The following is a 21,662-nucleotide window of genomic DNA, read 5'->3' as shown; positions in this document are numbered from 1 at the left end:
CCTGATTGTAGAATAAGACAGGGTTGGGCACCAGGAGTGTGCACTGAAGACTTTAAATCTTGCCTGTCTTGCTCAATTTAAGGAGTGTTTTTTTCAAAATGTTTCAAAATTCAGGTTTTGTCCAAATACACATCCCACATATCTGAACCCTGTGAGACTGGAAACCTCAGCCATGAGTCTCACATGACTTTCTTATGAGATTTCCAGCTTTTCTCCTTCTGCTCTTGGCTTGAAGTACCATGAGAATATTTTCTTATATGGTATTTCCACACTTTCAGCTTCAAATTCTAGGCCTGAAGAACCTTAAGTGTGAGGTGGATTTCTTATTTAAACTAAAACTGGGATCGTGCAACAGATTTGTGTTCTGTGCATTTATAAACAAAAGACAGAGGAGACAAATCCTCTTTACATTGGGGATTTAATACTGAGTGAGAGATAAATAAACAATGATTTCTCATCAATGCCACCAAGGTGTTATTTCAAGACTCTGTCCTGAGATAATGAACCTTATCTTGAGCTGTTTCCCTTTTCAAGGCAGTGGATCTTCAGCACAGCAGCTGACACAGACAAGAGTAGGGGCTCCTGTGCTGTTTCAAAGAGCTGAATTCTTCCTTGGCAGGCTCAGGAGGAGTTATGTCAAGAGTGGCTTATTTCTAATATTGTACAGAGAATTCCTCCCACTATTTCTTCCAGATGCTGGCCATCTCTTTTATTTATTTATTTGGATTAGCTGTATTAAAATATAACATGCTTCCAAATACTTTTCTCCTAAATTCCCAAGGGAATGGGAATTCCCCTTTCTCGTGGGGATGGACATCCTTAAGCCTTTTAAAATGTTCAACTCCCCCTGCTTAAAACAAGGAGAAAATTCCTGACTCTGGAGTACCAGGATCTCACAGAAAGCTTTGAGCACTTGGTCACTTCCCAACTTGAAGGAGTCAGGAAAAGCAAAGTAGCAAAACACTGGGCAGGGAGACAGGAAAGATCTGTAGTTTTTCCAGTGACTGTGGCACTGATCTGGCTATTGAGTACCTGAGCAAAGAATTACTGAGCCTTTCAGCAGGTTCCTGATGGACTCAGAAGATAAAAAACAAAAGGATAAATGCAAGTGAGTTTTGAGCCTTGTTTGATAAGGACTTACCTAGTTTTGAGTTTTATTAGACTTGCATCAAGGCACATGGATCGTCAGAACAAACCAGGTACACATGCAAATTTTCATTTGGTATGGTGTGGAGATAAGGGAGGCTGATTGTACAAAAAGGAAAAGTTCTCCTTGGTCTCTGAAACTTGGTGGAGTGCAGTCACTTGGATCAAGTTTTCCTTGGCAATGGAGTTGACTGAAATCCAAAGGTGAGGTTTGGCTTCATGGGGAGGTGTGGAATCACAAAATGGCTCTGAAGGTGGAGTTGCCAGAGAGTGTCAAGGCTGAAATCAGCACAGGGTCTTTGTGGTTCTCACTTTCTCCTCCATTGCCTAGATGAGAGCAGTGGGAACTTTAAAAGAGGAGAATAAAGAGATAAAGCTTTTAAATGCCAAGGAAACACCTGGCAGATGCTGGACTCTCAGAATAACATCCACTGAAGCCATGCACTATCTTTGAGGGGCTCCATTCATGCTCCCAGCACTCACAGACATCCTTCCTCTGAAGATTGGGCCCTGTTTCACCTGTTCATACCTGGATCCTTTCAACTATCATGCCTATTCCTACTTCCCCATAAAAAGAGTGACATCCCATGAGGTCCCCAAGCTGCCAGCCTGGCGCACCCAGCTGGTTATACATCCTCCCCACTCTCACTCAGGGAGATTGAGTGGATTTTGATGGTTGGCACTTTGCAGTTCTCGTGGACAAGACTCCCTGAAGTGCCTGCACAGCAGCATTCCTGCAGGAACCCTTTGCTCTTGGCTTTAGCAGCTGTGCAGTCTTTGGAAACAGCATTTTTGGTGGGCACACCCTGCACGGCGGAGAAGATCTTCCACTCGCAAACCCCGTCTGACTTGGAGATCTTGTAGAAGGTTTCTCCTGATCCCACAGGGATCCGGACCACCCCTTTGCCACCCTCCATGCTCTGGCCTGCAGGATGGTTGAGGTTGAAGCTGGGTGTTTGCTTCACTGCTGGCTGCTTCTTCAGGAGGCACTGAGCTCTCAGGACGTTATGGAATGCTTTCTTGAACTCTTGACTTGAGCATGGATAGATGATGGGGTTGATGCAGCTGTTTAAATATCCCAGCCAAAATGTTATTTTAAAAAGTGTGTCCGGGGGTTTGATTGCAGGAAAGAAAGAGCCTAAAATGGAAAATACACAGAGTGTTAGGGCAGAGGCAGTGAGGAATTGCAGGTAACCAAAGAAACTAAAACACTGGAAAAAATAAATAGGATTCTGTTCCGTCTTGAAAAATTATGATTGGAAACACAATCCTGCAGGAACAAGTGTTTCAGAATCTGTGGTGTCATACAATAACATGGATGTTCCATCAGAAACCAAGTCAAGAGAGCTATTTTATAATTACAAGAATTATATTCCCATTTACAGCTAGAGAGGCAGCTAGAGGGCTGATTCCAGGGATAGAGGAAAATTTCTTCCGCGGGGACTCCTAATTCAAGATTTATTACCCATATGACAGCAATATCTTGGAGGTCATCACAAGGGGCTTCAGATGGCAAGAAAATCCCACCATTTCAGAAGGGTTAGAGAAAAAAGGGATTAGAGTTGACAGTGTTACAGCTAAAAGTCTTTGAAATGATGAAGTATTGGGTACTGATATTCCCTGAAACCTTCAGAAAATCTAACTATCCACACCCTGCCTCATGGAATGCATCTAAAATTGAGAGAAATTAAAAGAAAGTTTCCTTCTCATATCAAGGAACACTGGGGAGTGTCTCATAGGCAGCCATGAGATGTGTGTATATATTTTTAACTTTAATTTTAATATTTTATTTATTTATATACACACATATTCTGATATATACTTGCAATGTTACCTTCCAAAGATGATTCAAAGACTACAAACTTTCTTTACTGTTTCCTTAGTAAAAAAAGTACTTTGGCATTGGCATTTCTTTTTCTATAGAATGATGAGTCATCTGCCAATTTAAAGTCTTGAAAATGTTTTTCCTGATGTAAACCTTTAGTTTTATTTAAAAAAAAAACAACAAAAAACAACCTCATGGAAACAAAATTGGCTTGTTTTGGAATTTATACACAAATTTATAATAAACAGGACTTTTAGCACTGATAAATGCTTGTCTTCATGCTTCCTCTGGAAAAACTGTAAGCATGTGGAAGAAATAGTGTGGAAGGGTCATCAATGCATCCATCATCCTCTGCAGTTTAACCATGTCTGGGAGCAGAGCCTAAGCTTTACAGGGATCGATCTGTTCCCTGGACCTTTCGTGGCCGAGGAAAAGCTGTTAATGCCCTCTGAGGATGTTCCGATTGAAATCTGAGAGCTTGCTCAACCGCTCTACCCTTTTTCCTCAGTCTTTGTCAAACAAAGCTGCACCACTTGCAGCAAATGCTTTCGAGTGGCCACAGCAATTCTTAGGGTGGTTTTGCCTGTGTGGGAATGCATCAAAACCCTGCCAGGGCTAGAGACACAACTGGTGCAGGGTGATTAATGTGGGATGCAAAGCTGTGTTTCGTGTCAGGTACAAACAGGCGACGTGTGTATTTGTGAATGTGAAATGTGTGGACCCAGACAATGGGATAGTTGCGAATTCTAATAATAACCAAGGAAAATAAAGCATGGAAAAAGGCCTTTGAACCTATCTTTTGTTTGCAATTAACCCTAGTTGATTTAGGAGCATTGGAATTAAGGTGTTAAGGATGTTGCTTTTTGCTTGCATTTAATCCATAAAAAGCTCTGCAATAATAATCTTTTGAAATATAATTTCAGAATATTACTTGTATCCTTGAAACTATAGGTTTGGAATATATATAAAGGAAATATGCTTATCTCACACCTTATTGAAGCAGAGAAAAACAGCTTGAGAAAAGAAGATGAACATCACCTCAAGGGTTTATGGTTTTGACCAAAGAGAAGCTGGACACCACTGTTATGATTTATAGTCTCTGCAATTAAAAGGTGGACACACATCTGGGGAGCTGGACCCCACCAGATGGCATTCATCTTTCTTCTTCCAGAAACTGGACTGTCACCATCTGGGGATACTCCTTTGAGATACATCCTGAGAAATTAAAATCACAATAGTGTATAGAATTGTGATGTAATAATTTGGAATAAAAATTGCTGATGAGTAAAAGATTGGAAATAGAAACTGCCAAAAATACTGATGAGTACCCCTATAAATACCTGTAACCATCAATTATCGGTGTGCAGTTGGAGGGGAAATTTCCCCCACTGTACCCAGCGCTGTATTGCTCACACTTTGCCATATTAAATAATAAATTGATTGCTGCTTGAATATTGGCCTAGTCAAGCTTCTTATTCATAACATTACTAACCTGCTCTTCTACTGAACACGGGATCTGCGGGGAAATGTGGAGCGATCTTGTGGTGGCAGCAGCTGCTGCACCCTGAGCAGAGCACATGGCCCAGGGAGGGGACAGGACACGGGGCAGGGTGAGAAGCCCTGCAGGGCTCTCTGACCTCGGACCAGGCTGTGTGTGTTATGAGTAGAAAAGTTGCCCATTTTTTTTAAAAGTCGCAGAGTTCACAGGTTGAGCCAGTTGCTGCCAGGGTGGAGTTCTAACTGTTTGTTGTTGTAATCACCTGTTGTTAATAGTTTTTTGTTAACTGTCGTTGATGGTTGGGAATTCCCCTTTTTGTCCAGGGGCAGCCTGCTGCTTCCTGGAGGATGGCACCTGGGACGGTGAAGAGGAGGGGACAAGGAAGTTGGCATGCAAATGACATCGGGGTTGACATGCAAATGAGGAAGCCCCTCACCAAACCTAGCAAAAACCCCTAAAAACAACGAGCCAACACAGAATTGAGGGGTTGAAGTGATGTCTAGATGTGAGGAACAGAATCAGTATCTGCTAAGACCCTTTTAACCCCTCACCCTAACCTGAAGATGTCAGCTGGAAAGAGAACCTCAAATGTCAAACCAAAAAATGGGGGATCTCCTGATGCTCTCGTGAGGACAGAAGCCCCAGCTCTGCCTGCAGACCAATGCACTTTTCCTCCTCCTCCATGCCACTCTTGGAAACAGTAGTGGCATGAGCACAACCCATCGGTTCTTCCCACCCAAGCTGATTTTTAATGAAGGTATTAAAAAGGAGAAAGATCTCCTGCCCAATTAATTTCAGTATGTGTGTGCTACAGCAGCAGCAAAGTGACACCAAGTCACAATCATCACAGGATGGTTTAGGTTGGGAGGGACCTTAAACCCATCCAGTGCCACCCCCTGCCACGGGTTGGGGCACTGTCCACCATGCCAGGGTGCTCCAGGCCCCGTCCAGCCTGGCCTCGAACACTTCCAGCCATCCAGGGCAGCCACAGCTGCTCTGGGAATTCCATCTCAGCCCCTCCCCACCCTCACAGAGAGAAATTCCTTCCCAATATCCCCTCCATCCCTGCCCTCTGTCAGTTGAAGCCATTTCCCCTTGCCCTGTCCCTCCAGGCCTTGTCCCAAGTCCCTCTCCAGCTCTCTTGGAGCCTCTTTAGGGGCACTAAGCCTTTCCCAAAGCTGTCTCTTCCCCAGGCAGTGCAGAACATGCCACAGGAGCTCTGTTTCTGTTCTGGGGCAGCTGAACCTCTGATTGCAGCCTCAGATATGACCTGGGCACCAAGCATGGTTCTCACTGCCTCTGTGGTAGCTTCTGGTCGCTCCAAGCTGGCTCAGGTAGAGTAGTTTCATTATTACTTTCAGTATAAACCAGATTTTAAGACCAAAAAGATTTTGCTAAAGAAAACAAATGCTGGTTTGCAATGAAGCACAAGTAAGCACACATATCCACAACCTAATTTTTTCTCAGCAAATTAATGCTTCTCTCCTTTAGTGAAAAACAACTAAATAACATTCTCAAAGAACTTTCTGGCTGAAGTCATTGGCAGATGAAAAATAATGAAAGGATTCTAAATGCCCAAATTATGCTAATTTTTTTTGTCTGTTTCCTCATTTAAATGCTATGTATCTGCTGTTTCCCATTTTGTGGTGCGAGAAAAGGTGAACCAAATCCCAGTTTATGGATTCAGCAGTGTGAGGCCAAGTGTAAAAATGGGTAAACAATAACAATTCCTGTTTGCTGCAACTCCTGGTTCCCTCCAGATGGAATGCAATGGCTGTGCCAAAGTCTGATAAAAATAGAAAACAGCCAGTGTCAGAGTCTGTCCCTTGCTCTTTTTTTGGGGTGGGATCTGCATGTTAATTTATTAATGTAGCCTTTTTTGGTTCATCAGTGGAGACACTCGTTGTTGCCTTGGAATAATACGCAGTGAAAGAAAATGAAGGAGCTTTAACAGCACAGAGACTTTGCTATCTGCTGATTCCACTACACACTGGCTTTCAGATAATCATGGAACGATTTGGATTGGAAGGGAAATGAAAGATCATCTAACTCCAGCCCTTTGCCATGGGCAGGGACATCTTCCACTATTCCAGGGTGCTCCAACCTGCCCATGGACACTTCCAGGGATGCAACAGCCACAGCTCCTGTGGGAAATCCATCCCAGCCCCTCACCACCCTCACAGGGAGGAATTTCTTCCCAATATCTGATCCAAGTGTACCCTTCTTCACCCCAAGCCATTCTCCCCTGTGTTATCAGTGCATGCCCTGGTAAAACTCCCCCTCCAGCCTGCCTGTAGGGTGTGTTTGACACTCAGGGGCCACCAAAATCGCTGTCCTTCTATTGCAGCCCCACAGTTACCTCTGTAGCTCAGAAATATTCCCTAACATTTCCTGTTGGCTACCTGAGTATCTAGGAAAAGGGGAAAAATATCTTATTTTCCAAATCCTTGAGTAATGGTGTTCCTCCCCACAGAATCCTAAGAACGTGTCCCTTTCTTGCAAACCTTTAATATTCACTGATGTTGTTGTGATCAATCTCAGTGGCTGATGGATCTGTTAATGAGCAGGAGGCATTTTCAAACCTGGTGACAAAGTAGTTTGTTCAGTGCTGAGCTCTCAAAATGGACAGCTCAGGTCAGATGAAATCAAAGGAGAAATAAAACAAAGATTTTGTGGGATTTTTTTAAAACAATGACCATAATTAATCATGAGATTAAACAAGTGTGGTGAATTATGTCTTTTTTAGGGTGTATGGTACATGTTCCCCACAGAGCAGTGAGCACAGGGAAAGCAGGTGGAGCTGGGATGAGCATTTCCATTCAATCCTTGACCATTTGGTGACTGCCAGTTCATGTCAGTTAAAGTTTGGACACCTGGACACCATCATCCAGGGCTGACAAAGCAGAATTTTTGCACCTAATTCTCAGAGCAAATTTTTCCAGTCCTCTCACTCCATACCAGGTGGATTCACAGGTGCCATCCAGGTGTCCTCTAGGAGAGCTGGAGGGTTAACAGCAGCTAATATATTAAGTTTTCATCCTTGAAATTAATTCTCTGTGCTATTCACTGGCCTTAATATCTTCCTTTGCACACTGTCAGGAATTAAGTTGTAAGTAGCAGCAAACCTGATTAAAATTTAAAGGCTTCACCTTACAATGTCCCCCTGCAGTCTGTGCTGGAGGAACAGTAAAGAAAGCTTCATTGGATCTTTTAATGCATTTTGAATCATGGATTGAGTAAATGACGCTGCAATTCCTGCTTTGTTTTCAAAATGTTGAGGAGACTCAAGTGTCAGTAGCACAATACAATTGCTTCTTGTTAAAGTAAATGAAATAAAATGTACTATGAGCCTCCCGAGATCTTTTTCCATTAAGTATTTCATCACTCATCCCTGGAAATGTCAGGATTGCATTTTGTTCCCACATCTTTTATTTTCCAGTTTTTCAGCTGGAAGGTTCTTCAGCTCTGAGAGGTAAGCTTGCTACATCCCTCCTTTTGAGTAAGTGCTAATTCATTCTCACAGCTGTTATTTGACTTTGTCATTTGTCACAAGAGCTGCCTGATTATGGGTTGTTTAAAAACCAGCCCTGATGCCATGCATCATTTCACTGATGGACAGCAGAGAGGGTTTTGGAATCTGCCAGACTGTAAAAACATGTGTTATTTACTCTGCATCATTGCTGCCAGCACCATAGGAATCAGATCCCGTATATTTGTGTGACCCATGAACCCTTTGTGGTGTTAAAAACCATCTCAGCTACAAACCCATCTGTGCTACAAATCCATCACAGCTATAAATCCATCTGTACTACAAATCCATCTCTGCTACTGAATCTTGCAGCTCTGTTTAGGTTTGCTGCTTTTTCCCCCTCTTTTTATTTTGTGTAGCTTAAATATGGTGACTGAGACAGAGCACAGAGGTCAGGTGGGGGTGATGCTGCTTCAGTGTATGGGGGAGATCGGGGTTGTGTCCATAGAGAATCCCAGAATGGTTTGGGTTGGAAAGGACCTTAAATCCTATCCTGTGCCACTCCATGCCATGGGCAGGGACACCTTCCACTATCCCAGGGTGCTCCAAGCCCTGTCCAGCCTGGCCTTGGGATCTGGGGCAGACACAGCTTCTCTGGGAATTCCCTCCCAGACCCTCCCCACCTCCCAGGGCACCGTCCAAATCCCATCCAACCCTACCCTCTGGCACTGGGAAGCCACTTCTGCTTGTTCTGGAATTCCCTTGTCCCAAGCCCCTCTCCAGCTCTTGAAGCCCCTTCAGGCTGGGAACAGGAAGAGTGCTCTAGTTACAGGGAAGCAAAGCTCAGAACTCACGTCCTGGGATCTGTCTTGAAGCAGTCAGTCCAGAGGGCATCACATCTTCCAGAGCCATAAAGACCCAGAGGATGAAGCACAGAGGAGCAATGATATTCCAAAGGGAATTAACTGTGTACCATGGCCTTCCTAATCTCTCATGGCTCCACAAACATTGATAAATATGCTACATTTTGTGTTCCCAAGCCCAGCGTTAGCTCTAAACTTTATTCCCTAAGTGTTCTATGCTGCATCTCAGGTCATGATTCAATCCACCCTCTGGAAAGTGTATTTATAGAAAATAAGTATATATAAGTATATATAAGTATATATAAGATATACATACATACACACACAGATATATATGTTGCATTGAAAGCTGCCCCCTGTACACACATGACCTCTCCTATAGGCCCTCATTATTCCCTTATGGGAAGTATTTTTTTATGGAATAAAAAATGGTATCAAAGAACCATTGGACAGTAGGAAATGATCCTGGACTCTGCACAATCCAATTAACACAACCAGTACAGAAAAAAAGCAGTGATGTGAGGAAGTCTTGCAGTTTCTAGCTGTGCCTCCCCAGGGCCTGGAATGTTTTGGCTATTCCTGAGGGAAAATGAGAGGGACTTTGTGTTTGGCTATTGCTGATGCATAATAAACAGACATAGAAGGAGGAGCAAGTTGGTTTTCCCTCCCAAACCCCTGAATTCAGCTCTTTGCGGCACCATGAGGGTGTCTGGGCACAGGTGAGAGGTGAAAAGGTCAGGCAGCAGGAATGGGTCAGTCTGGGAACACTGCTCTGATGATTTGGATTATTTCAGACCTAATTTATGCTCTGTTTCATATTGTACCCACTTAGGATGGATGATATTTCTGGGAAATGTCTCAGCAAGCAACTATTTCCAGATTTGCTGTGGGCAGTTGCAGATTTAGAAAGCTGATAAAAAACCATGGGAAGGTAAACTGAGGTTTTGTTAGCCGTGTGAACCCAAACAATCACATTGTTTCACAAATCAATGTAATTGTCGCTCCAATTCCAGTTCCCAAGCTCTTACTGCAGTGGAATGGGTCTGGATCCCATTGCTGACATTTTGGAGGTACTTGATATTTGCCCTGAAGCCCTCACTCTTGAAGTAATTTACTTAAAATAAAATAGTAATTTTCCTTTAAAAATTAAAAAAAAAAAAACAAACAAACAACCAGAGAATAGTTAGAGAATCTGAGTCAGTCTCAGGCTGCCTCATGAGTTTGTTTTCTGTCATGATTTTGGAATCCTTGGAGTCAGAAACAAGAAATTATCTCCTTCAGCAAGAGCCAAGTACCTCTCCCGTTATCCAAATTGCAGACAAATCCTGACATTTGCTCAGTGGGGTGGGAGAATCACTCACCACGGCCTTTCCATCACTCCCCAACCCTAAATTGTGCTGGGTCATTTGAGAGTGAGTGAAAAATGACACTCCTGTTTCCTTACTTGGGGACTGCAAGGTGGTGGCTGCAGGAGGAGGGATGTTCTGAGACAAGGATGAGGCTCCTGTGACAGGGGACACACACAGGAGTGGCTCTCAAAGCAGAGCATAGAAAATTGACCTTCCCTCCTTTGTTTTTAGTACAAATGGGTTTTAATACTGATTCCTCCCCTCCTTTGCTGTGTTTTCAGTCACTGTGACACATTTCAGGATTTGGGAATGGTGGAGAAATGTTAGCCCAGGGATGTCCATGGGATCTTTGTCATTAGCTGAATTATCAGCCCAGACCAACAGTGCCTTTCCAGTCTGTGATTATGAAAAATGCCCCTTGTGATCAGCAAAAAGCCTTAAAAAACCCTAGTCATGGAAATATCTTGTCTGTTTATCTTCCTGGCTGAAATTCTCCCCATTCAATGGTTTAACTCGCACACACGCTTGTGCTCTGTGACTCAAGGAGGGCAAGCATCCTTCCTCCCCCTCAGCTGGGATCCAGAGAAAGAGCTGGGGCTTTATTCTGAGGGTTTTCTTCCACTTTTATATCTTTTTTTTCTCTCTCACTAAGAGAACGCTGAAATATTAATGTGGGGAGTCTGTGTTGATGTGTGTTGCTACTCTGAGCCTTGTGACCCTCTGAGAGGTCATGTTGTGTCAACAGCAGAGACGGAAAAATGCACTTTATTTTTCTGGTTTATGTCTAATGAAAGTAGAGTGGTCCTCTTTGACTCTGTTAAAAAAAATTACCACAAAATAGTAAATAGAAACCATCTGCAGACAGGATTAGTGTTTGTGTCAGTTCACAAGACTAATTTACTCCTAGACCACAAACACAGACACCCTCCAGCAGATCCTCTTTTTTGCTTTCTTAATCATGAGAATGATTGACAAATGCTAAAACCCTTCCTCTCCCTTGCACAGTTTAGGATTTTTTCCCCTGTGGCCTCCTAGCTCAGACTTTCCCTTTTTATTTCTTCCAGCTTTGGAAAGCAACACCTGCAAGTTGATCCACAGAAAATAGACCACAAGCAAAGCTCTGGGAACTTGTTCTCTTCTGGGAGTTTGTTAAGAAAAATCATTAGTCCCAGGCCAGGAACCATTTTTGCAACACCCCCAACCCTTTTTTACATCAGTTCTGTGCATGTTTCACCTCAAAACAACCTCCAAGCACTGTCTTTTATCTTGCTGAAAGGAAACCTTTTGAAGAATTCCCCGAACAACATATAAATGTCTTCCAGTTCCAGGACAAGGTCTGTTCTATCACTTGTGACATGAAAACCTTCCATCACTGGGGGCTTTCACTGATTTCTGGGCTCTTCCAGCTCTGAGTCTTTCTACATCTATCCATCTATCTACATATATCCTATATCCCTTTCTAAAAATTGCAAGAGGAGAACAAAAAGCCAAAAATGCAGGTTGCGATTGGGCATGCCAAAGCCCAACAAGCCCTGATTGCCCAGATGAAGCTGCATCTGAGCCTCTCCCCACAAATTCCCTGCCCCTTGGCCCAGGATCTGCAGATAAGCTCAGGCTCTTCTCCATAACCCTCTCTGAGAGATGCAGACAGGCTCAAAGCTGCTTTTTCCTGTCTCTGTTTTTTTGTTTTGTGTTTGTCTGGTGGTCACTGAACTGTCAGTTGAAGCTGTCACTGATGTCAGTTCTGCTTGGTTCTGCTCACAGGAATGAAAACCTGACTTCTACCAGTGGAAACCAAAGCTCTGACAACCTTGTGTGTTACAGAAGTTTTGAAAAGCAAATATTGGCCTCACTTATTCTCCTGCAACAGGATAATAATTTCCTGTTTTTTTCCACAAACCTCAAGCCAAATGAGAAGAAGGTGTGTTGGATTATTGGGCTGAAGGATTTTGCACAGAACCTTTGGAATGAAACTTAATCCAAGATACTAAGAGAAAAAGCATTCCTTACACAGACTGCAACTGGTACATTTACACTCCAGTTTCAATTCAAATAATTTATTATGGCAGGGATACTTCAGTTGTTTCTCCAGTTATTTTCAGCAGCATCAGCCAACATGGATATTGTGCCTTTCTCAATATCTTTCCATCCCTCTTGGCCTTCCCATGCCTACACCTCAAAGGCTTCCACCCTGCTTTATGATGCACTTCAGTAAATCTAATATTTCTTGCTTCGAAGCAGTTCTTGGCTGGTAGAGTGGATGTTAACAGATGTGGAAATCTTGAAGGTGATGTAGATTACAGTGAAATTAATCTAGGTTTGGGGAAGTTGTGCTGCATGGAATGATGAGCACAGTTGTCTGAAGAGGTTTCTGTAGCAGTTTAAGAGTGTCTGTCTTGTGGGCAATCTGCATTGGGAGTGGTCTGGCTGATGGAATCATGGAATTATAGGCATTTAGGTTGGAAAAGATCTCTTGGATCATTGAGTCCAGCCATCCAAGTCCACCTATAAACGATGTCCCTGCATGGCCCCTTCACATCCGTCAAATCCGTCCAGAATTGGTTGATGGGACCATGTTCTGGTCTGTCCCATGGCCACAAAGCTCCAGAGCTGGGCAAGTTCTGGTTGCCTAGCCATGGATGCTATGAGCCTCCACCAGGGTTTCAACAAAGGATTTTATACATCTGGAAAGTCAGACCCTGTCAGGATCACTTCCCTTCCCTATCCCAATTGGGCCTGGGTACAGGACAGACCTGAAAGTGGCTGTTATCTTTTGGAAAGTGCCCTGCATCAAGATGAGTCCTTGACATTTTTGAGGACTTTTTTAGTGCAGCTCATTTGTTTAATCAGTTTTTTTTTTGTCCTTAGACAAAGCAGCAAATAGGTTTTGAAAGCCCTATAATATATGCTTTAAAAAGACCCAGTAACCTCCCAAAAAAAGAGGAAAAAAACCTCCAGAGTTTCCTTACATGGGATCAAAGGAGGATACAAAGTCATTCTGGAGCCGAGAAGATTTCTTAAATCCAAAGCAAATTAATTAACAACAGCTCTCTGTGAGCAATCACATTTGCAGATGAAAAGTGTGTTTAATGCATTCTCTCAAACCCTTTTTGAGTAAGTTTCAATCATCTTGGCAAGCAGCATTTCAACGTGCTGACATCCTGGCCAGCACAAGCCAGGCCCTTGAGGGCTTCTCCTTAGGAAACAGTTCCAATCAGCACTTCCCAGTATTGACCAAGAGGAAAAAATTCTGAATTTTTGGGTTTTTTTCACATTAGCAACAGGTTTTTGTGTGTCTTGACAAATCTTGGTAAAGCCAGTAGGGATTAATTGAAAAAAACCCCAGTTATTTATTAAAGTTTGAAAAAACACAATTAAAAAGGAAAAAAGAAAAGGAAAATAAAATCCCCAAATCTTTCTTTTCATGTTTAGGTAACACTGTTTTACCATTTCTGAATTGTCCATATTGTTGTCTTACTACGTGAAGCTGCCATAAAATCTTACTTTATTTTTCTTGTGCAGCATAAGCTCTTTCCATAAGAAAAACCCTGAAATTGAGTAAGTCACAGATTTTAGATGTTTGAAAAACCTAATATTTAATGGCAGAGCCCAACCCAGTGTGATAAGCTATGTCCTTCACCCTCAGCTACAGGTATGGAATTAGTATTCTGCTTTTCCATCCTCAACTGCATCAAAGGTAACTGAGCAAGGTTTAATTAAAATTCTAATTACTTCTTTATATTCCAGCAAAGCAGAACAAATCCCCAGCTTTGCTCCACTTTGGAATGACAACTGGAGAATAAATATTCACCTCCAGCATGGTGGCTGAGCCAGTGTTTGGCTGGTGGGCTCAATGAGTTCCCAGAAAAGCTGCAATCCAGAGCAGTATAAAATTAGTCGGAAGGACCCTCACTGCTGTCTCCTGACTGGTCATATGAAAAATTGGATTAAAAGATTAACTTTGTTTGGAGTTATGGTATCTCACAGGATGAATTTCCTCATAGGAAGCAGATATTTTTTTCCTTAGAGTGGGAATCATCAATGCTGGGCACTCCAGCAGATCTGTGAACAGCTACTTCAACCCTGAATGTATATAAATTATGACCTTTTACACGTTTAAGTCACCTGGCAGCAAACATAAACCCACAAACACCTAAAGATCCTGTTCCTATAGCAGAGATGGTCACAAATATCTGCTCTACTTCACAAAAGAGAATTTTCTATGTGGAAGAAGTACAAGATTGCTTCCCTGGTTTTCAGAATTTTGTTTCTCATCACCAGAGACCAGATTTGGTTGAATTTAACACTTGTGTTTTTTTCATGGTCCCTGCTTTGTGGTGGTGAGTGTTTTGGTGTTTTGACAGCTTTGCAGCACAAAATTGTTCCCTCAGAGCTTTTCTGATCAGTGTTACTACACCCAGCCACAAGCACAGCCCTCCCTGCCCAGAAGGTGCTGGAAGACACACAGGGGTTAGCTCTACTTACCAAGAGGCATTACTACAAAAAATGGGAGCCAGCAGAGAACGAAGCATCCCACAACTATTCCCAGGGTCTTGGCAGCTTTCTTTTCCCTGGAGAACTTGAGCAGGCGCACAGAGAAGTGGTGCTTGCTCTTGGGGTTGGCTGCAGAGCTGCTTGCACCAGGGATGTTTTTGCGGTGGATGCGGAGGGTCACCTCCTCGGAATGGGATTTCTCTGTCTTCAGCCCAGAGGTCAGCCCTTTGTTTTCCCTTTTGGCCACCACGTAGACCCGGCAGTACATCACCAGGATGATGATCAGGGGCAGGTAGAAGGAGCCCAGTGCTGAGAACAAGACGTAGCCAGGCTCCTCGGTGATCTGGCAGATTGTCTCATCCTCCGGGGCTGGCTCCTTCCAGCCGAAAAGGGGCCCAATGGAGATGACCAGGGACAGTGCCCAGACACACAGCAGGGCCAGGAGGCCCCTCCTCTCTGTCACTATGCTGGGGTACCTCAGTGGGTAGCTCACCCCGATGTATCGATCAATGGAGATGATGCAGAGGCTCATGATGGAAGCAGTACAGCAAAGCACATCAACAGCTGCCCAGATGTTGCAGAAGATCCTCCCAAAGACCCAGTAGCCCAAAATCTCCATGGTGGCTGAGAAGGGCAGGACGGTAGAAGTCAGGAGGAGGTCAGCTACAGCCAGGTTGATGATGTAATAGTGAGTGACACTCTGGAGGTGTCTGTGGCAGGCTACGGACAGGATAACCAGGATATTACCCAAAACCCCAAAAACAATCAGCCCCCCTAGAATAACACCCAGTAAGATGGCCTTGGAAATGTTCACGGGCTCCACAGAGTGGGTGCAGTTGGAGCACTCAGAGGAATTTCCAGGAAGGAAAGCCATGGCTGATAATGTCTATGTGAGGCTGCTGAACTTCACCCCCTTTCCAGGCAGGAACAGTGACAAGATCAGGAAGGTCCTATAGGAAACATTTGCTTAGCCTTGCTGGGGAAAAGAGTTTTGAAGAATGTTTTAGGACTGCAGGACCAGAAGAAATGAGAAAGATCCAGAAACATATTAGAAAACCTACCCTTTCTCCTAAGCTTTCACCAGAATAACATGGTTGATACTCACAAGTTCCAAGTCAAATTTAACTCCTTCTGCATTTTCCTTGGTGTGCACAAGTGGGGATACAAAAAGCTGAGGCTGTTTGTCCCACTTTCCAGGGCTATGTGATAAGAAGTACTGGAGCTGAAGGTTCAAATAATTTCTGTCTTTTGGGGAAGGTTTTCTGTACTTAAGGAAAGTAAATATTCCAAAGGGTCTCCAATTTAGCTTCTCCTGAGAGAAAATCACTGATGCTTTTAATTGCCTGGTGTTAGTCCTGATTCTGCCTTAAAGTTGGCTTAGAAACCTGACTGGGTGGAGGTTGCTGCTGTGTCTGCTCAGCAGTTTTGTTTGAGATACCCATCACTCCCCATCCAGGGTTTAGGCTGTCAGCCAGAGCTTTCCATATGTGGAGCACTCATCAGTCGAGGTCCTGGGCTGCAAATTAAAGCTCATGTACATCAGCTCCTGGCTTGCTCTGAGGGGAAGAGTGGAGTTTGCTGTGTGCACAGGGCCATGCTCTCGTGCTCTCTGCAGATCCTCACCCCCCTGGAGAAGATAAAAACAGGAACAATGCGATTCCCAGAAGCCACACTCGCTGCTAGGGTTCCCATATATGAATAGAGCAGGAGGCTATTTTAGGGTGCTTTTCCTCAAGCTGGCTCCAGCCAGTGGAACCAACCATTTCCAGCCCAGCACTGTTTAACAGCAACTGAGAGATCTACGTGGGTTTTCCTGCCTGAATTTCCCTTCTTTATGGGGCTAGGCATCAATCCTTATTATTAGCTCACCTTCAGAGACCAGTTCTAGGAAAGACAGGAGCCTGCAGGACACAACTCAGGACTATGCAAACTGTGCAGCAGATTTAGAAGCCCAGAATTCAATCTCAAGTTTCTTTATTAAGCGAGACAATTCCCCACTTAAGTGTTAGTCCAGCTGAGCTGCCAATTTTGAAAATCTATAAGGAAAAGCAACTCCAAAGCCAAGCAGAAGATGTTGCAAGGAGCAAGCCTCCTAGTGAGTGACACAACATTTCAGGGTATCTGGAAGCCAAGCTCAGCCTTTGCTGACTAAATATGGAGAAAAGGTACCTCAGATGGAAAAGTGAGGATTAGCCTGGGAACCGAGACCTGGGGGGCACAGAGAGCAGAGCTGCAAGTGGGAGCTGCAAAACCTTTCCCAATATCTCCATGTGGATATAGAATTTCTGTCCCAGTTATTAATCAGAGGTGAAAAACCACCACTAAGACTGTGGCTGTAAAACCCCAGATGAGGAAGGACTCTCTAAGTGTCCTTTGGGATGAGTCCCTCAGGTCGCACTTTAAGCAGTAACAGCTGTCCTATTTCCCAACCTTCATGTTGAACTTTCCTGTAGGCAAAAGCATTTCAAACTCTGAAGCCCCAAAATTCCCAGTTCACAGGCAGGGAGGAGGGGGGAAGGGAGAGATGGGGGGGTAGGTATCACACTGTGGGTATTTTACTTCAGTACACTAAAATGGAATTGGATCTTATTTTCTTTCCTACCAGATAGAACAAGTTGAGGGGAATAATCCCAAGGAAGAAAAGGACAGATTATCTAAGCATATACATGAAAAGTGAGTGTTGCATCCAGCATCTCTGAGCATTATAATTGTGATCATTACCAAATAATGCCCAGCCTGTGGAGATAGCTGATGCTGGGAAGAGCAGACCCCAAGCTGCTGTGTCTGCCCCACACCCACCTCTTCAGTCTTCAGAAGGCAGCATAGCTCCTGTGAGCATCTGGGAAGGCGATTCTCAGCACAGCAGGCTCCTCTTTCATGCGGGGATGGGGCTCCGTGCCTGGAAATCCTCGGCTTTGCTCCCTTTATTGCCCCACTGGTGTTTCAGCAGCTGGCAGTGGGGCTGATTGCCCGTATCCCGCGGCTTGAGGGGCTGGCTCCAGGCTCCAGGAGGGATCCGTGCCCTGCTCAGAGCTCAGCTCCACACTGCCAAGGAGCAGGAGGAACTTTGCTGCTCTGCTATGTAGCAGAGCGTTAGTCTTACCATTACCGTAATTCATTGCCACTCCCGTATTGCCCAGAAAGAAAGAGCACTCTTTCTTTCTGGGCAATATGTGGTTTTAAATATTTTCTTTTTTTTTCTTTTTTTTTTTTTTTTTTCCCCACTCAAACTCCTGCAGAGACCAGAGAGTGGAAGGCAGATAACAAACTCCTGTTCATGAGTTAACACAAAGTTTTTGGTATCTAAAAAAGAGAATTTCCTGCAGGGCAAACAGAAGAAGGAGATGAAGGCAGGACACACTGCCTGGAGATTCTGCATGATGGGAGAAACCACAACTGACTGGAAACGGGGGTTTAAGGAGGAAATTCCTTCAGAAGAATGTGCTGTTGAAGGGAGATTGATTTTTCAAATGGCTTTTAATTGCAGTTTAAAAAAAAAAGTGTCCAAAGTCCCCAATGAAGAACACATACAAAAGTGATGTCTCCTGAAGTGAAGGGGACACAGAGTGGGATTTTGTAGCCAAAGGCCAGCAAATCCTGTAGCCACAATGAAGAAGGTGAACCATGTGCCTATTCTTGCATGACAGACTCTCCACCTCCTCCTCCTGGGCAGTAACTTTGAGAGGGAAAGTTTGGGGTTTGGGGTTCAAGAGTTTCATAGACAGAGGTAAATTTGAGTGATGCTCAGATTCCCCCAGGAGAGTACTGAAAGCAGATCTATGCTTGTCAGCAGCCCTGATCACTGGTCCAACAAATTCAGAGTGCCTGCTTGCTTCTGCAATAGCCATTGCTGTTGGAGGAAAAATTTTAAAATGTGCAATTTGTGCAGGTTGGGCAAAGAGTTTGGGACAGTGTAGTCACCCTTGTGGCAGCTCCAGCTACACCATTTGCTGTCTTTTAGAGAGTAAAAAACCCCATGAGAAGAAACGGCAAAGTGAGGGGACATAAAAAAGAATAAAAAATAATAGAATTCAAGCTGATTTTGAGGAACTTGCAAACTGCAAAAATGAGGTGCTTTCTAAATGCTCAGCTGCTGTTTCTCCACAGTTTTCTTGCCACATGCAGTGCCTGTTCAGTTGCACATCTACAGAAGTTAGATGGTTTTTGGAGGCTGCTTGGAGGTGTCATCCTTCCCTGGGTAACAAAGGGTGCTGGAAGAGAGCAAATCCTAAATGGATGAAGGGAATCCTGAGCAACTAAAGATGCTTAAAGGCTGTGATTGAGCAGGTTTATTTTAGATGCCTATCTTCAGATGGGGCAACTCTGTTTCCCGTCGATTCATTGGGAAATGAGTCTAAATGACTGAGGGGAGGGAAAGGAGCTGAACCCCACTCTGGGTTTGTTTTTTCTACTGGTACATAGACCTTGCCATACTGGTAGCTTATTCCAGGCTCTTAAATGCACCATGGAAATAAATACATATATATTCATGACTTTAGTCATTAATATACTCAGTATATCAGCTCATCTGTGAGGAATACCCTTGTTAAGGGACATCTCTCCAAAGTGGAGGGAAGCAGAAGGAAGTGACAGCAGATTTTGTCATAAAATCTTCAGAGAAGAATGAATTAATGGCAGTGAAGAGCTTGTACACCTGGAGACCACCAAGAGCCTGAGGTCAGGAGGGTCATTAAACACAGGGCAGAGTGTCCCCAGGCAGGGACAGACAGGTCAGGTTAGTGTCACATCAACCTTGGTGAAGCAATCTTTGTGCTTGGCTCTGGCAAGATGTGCTGGAATTGTCTGTGTCCAGTGTAAAAGTTCTGGATTAATCAAAGTTTGGGAGAAAGCAGTGAGAGGGATGCAAGTCTAGAAAACAAAAAGAGGAGCTATTTAATATCAAACTTTGCACCTCTAAAGACAGGTGAAAGCTTGTCCATGGGATTCTGAATACGCACCACTGGAATTTTGTAAGAACATATTAGGCAAGGATCCATGACAGGGTTTTATTCGGCTTTCATCCTCTATTGAGAAAGCATGAACTGTCCCCTGTTGTTCACGGTGTCATTGAATGGTTTGGGATGGAAGGGACATTTAAAACCATCTGATTCCAACCCAAAGTTTTTTGCCGCCCAAAATGATTTTCCAGACAGAGGCAGGTCTCTGAGTCATGTAAGGAAGGAACGCTGTCCTGGATGAGCTCCTCATTCCATCTTTGATCTTTGGCAGGTCCATTTCTGGGTGTATCTTTATCTGTGACACAGAGGAAATAATGCTTTTGTCCTCTTTCTCTTATTCATTTGGATTTCAATCCTTCTGAGTAACGTTTGTACCTGACCCTGCCCAGTTAGCATCCACAAACCAGATCCTGTTGTTAATTATACTCATTAGCATGAGAGGGTCTCTAGAGAGAGCTCCCAGCAATCCACATCTGCTCAGCTATTTCTGAGCTAAAAAATGCTAAAATCAGAGCCTTAAACCCTGAATTTTGGGCAGCAATTGTGTTTTTATTACAAATATCTCATCAAAAGGCCCGAATCCCATTGTTTGTGTGTCTGAAGGCATTTGATGAAGTGTCATTGGTAATCTGCTCAGCTCAATGCCAGACCACGCAGGCAGCTGAACAAGGAATGGAGGAACTTCTCTTAGGTGCTCCAGGCTTTGAAATTACTATTTACTTGCCCAGAAAGAAGTGAAAAGGGTTGTTTTGATGAATCATCCCTCAGATTTTAGCGAGGGTTTAACTTCTGCTTGAATAAGACAGAAGACCCACCCAAAGGCAAGAGATGTTAAATGTTGTCTATTAAACTTGGAGCTGGACTCATTCTACTGTATTTTAGGACTAGGACAGCCTGAAGGTTTTAGCATGGCTGAGTTGAAGATAAACTGGAAAATTCTGAGTGTTCAGAAAGGAAAAAACCCAACCTAGCATAGGGATTCAGAGTGAGCATCCAAACTGTGGATTATAAAAAGTTTTTGAAATAAAAAAAGGCTGAAATTTTCAAACCAGGTAGATCTGTCTGTGATCTCATACTTAATTATAAGATGTCCAAGTATAAGAGGTTTCTTCATCTTGGTATTCATAGGGACTTTTCTCCATGTTCCTAAATCACTTAAGCACAGGCTGGCTAAACAAGATCCATGCTTTTGCATAAATCAAGGCAGCCCCTTTAAAACCTCAGGGTACCTTCTTAATTCTCCACAGATGAAGATTTGGGCCACTGGATTTTGTGTACAGCTGCAGATCTGAGAGGAGCTATTAAATGTTTATTTCAATGTAACTCACAACAAATTTCCTGGTTTGATTTATTACCTGGATGATCTGATAAAATTTGACCACATATGGAGGACAGGGCTCTTTTGTAGCCTCAGAAAGACTGATTTTAGTGCTGAAATAAATCTACCCAGAGATGAGTGCTTGCCTCAATTTTTACCCCTCCTATGTCTCGCTGCGTCCTTTCCCATCCTGGCACTGCTGCTTCCCTCGGGTGAGAGTTCACACCACTTTTCTGGGCTTTAGCTCAACATTCATCTTTAATATGTGAAATAGTTGGGGGAAATTTAAGATGTGTCTAAATCATGCTTTCTTGGACTCATTTAAATCCTTCCTTCCCTCTTTTATCTGCTGCCTGCCCACCTGTGAGAAGCCACAAGATCCAATGCACTGGAACACTTCCTTCATCCCACTGACTTGATTTCATCACCAAAGCATCTCTCTTCATCTCCCTTTCCCATTACAATTTTTGGCAAGGCTGAGCCCCCCTTAGGGCTGGAGCTCTGACTGCGTGTCCTCTGTGGCACATCCAGCCCTTTGGGCAGTGGAGTTCACAGTCCATATAACAGAAATAAACCCAGAGTTCTGCTTTGTCTTTTCTGGATCTGAGCTAGATTGAGGTCTGAGGGAAACATGGCTCTGAAAAATCCCAGGGAAGAAATTCCATCTTTATTCTTATTCCAGAGGGGCTGGAAGCCACTGTGAGTGTGTTGTGCCCTGTTTCGGCTGATTGTCTAGGCTCAG

At 43.7% G+C, this 21,662-nt stretch overlaps 1 protein-coding gene across 1 annotated transcript; it reads right to left on the bottom strand.

Moving 5' to 3' along the window:
* Nucleotides 1-1,772: 1,772 nt before the first annotated feature.
* ADRA1A (adrenoceptor alpha 1A) lies at nt 1,773-15,518 on the bottom strand. Its single transcript, XM_059490896.1, has 2 exons — nt 14,636-15,518; nt 1,773-2,284 (listed from the first exon to the last, which is right to left on the bottom strand). The coding sequence occupies exons 1-2, from the start codon at nt 15,516-15,518 to the stop codon at nt 1,773-1,775; spliced, it is 1,395 nt and encodes a 464-aa protein (XP_059346879.1).
* Nucleotides 15,519-21,662: the final 6,144 nt, after the last annotated feature.

Source organism: Ammospiza nelsoni, chromosome 30 (assembly GCF_027579445.1).
Source record: "Ammospiza nelsoni isolate bAmmNel1 chromosome 30, bAmmNel1.pri, whole genome shotgun sequence".
Classification (NCBI taxonomy): domain Eukaryota; kingdom Metazoa; phylum Chordata; class Aves; order Passeriformes; family Passerellidae; genus Ammospiza; species Ammospiza nelsoni.
Note: the sequence above shows the minus strand (reverse complement) of the source record. Positions and strands in the feature narration are given on the sequence as shown.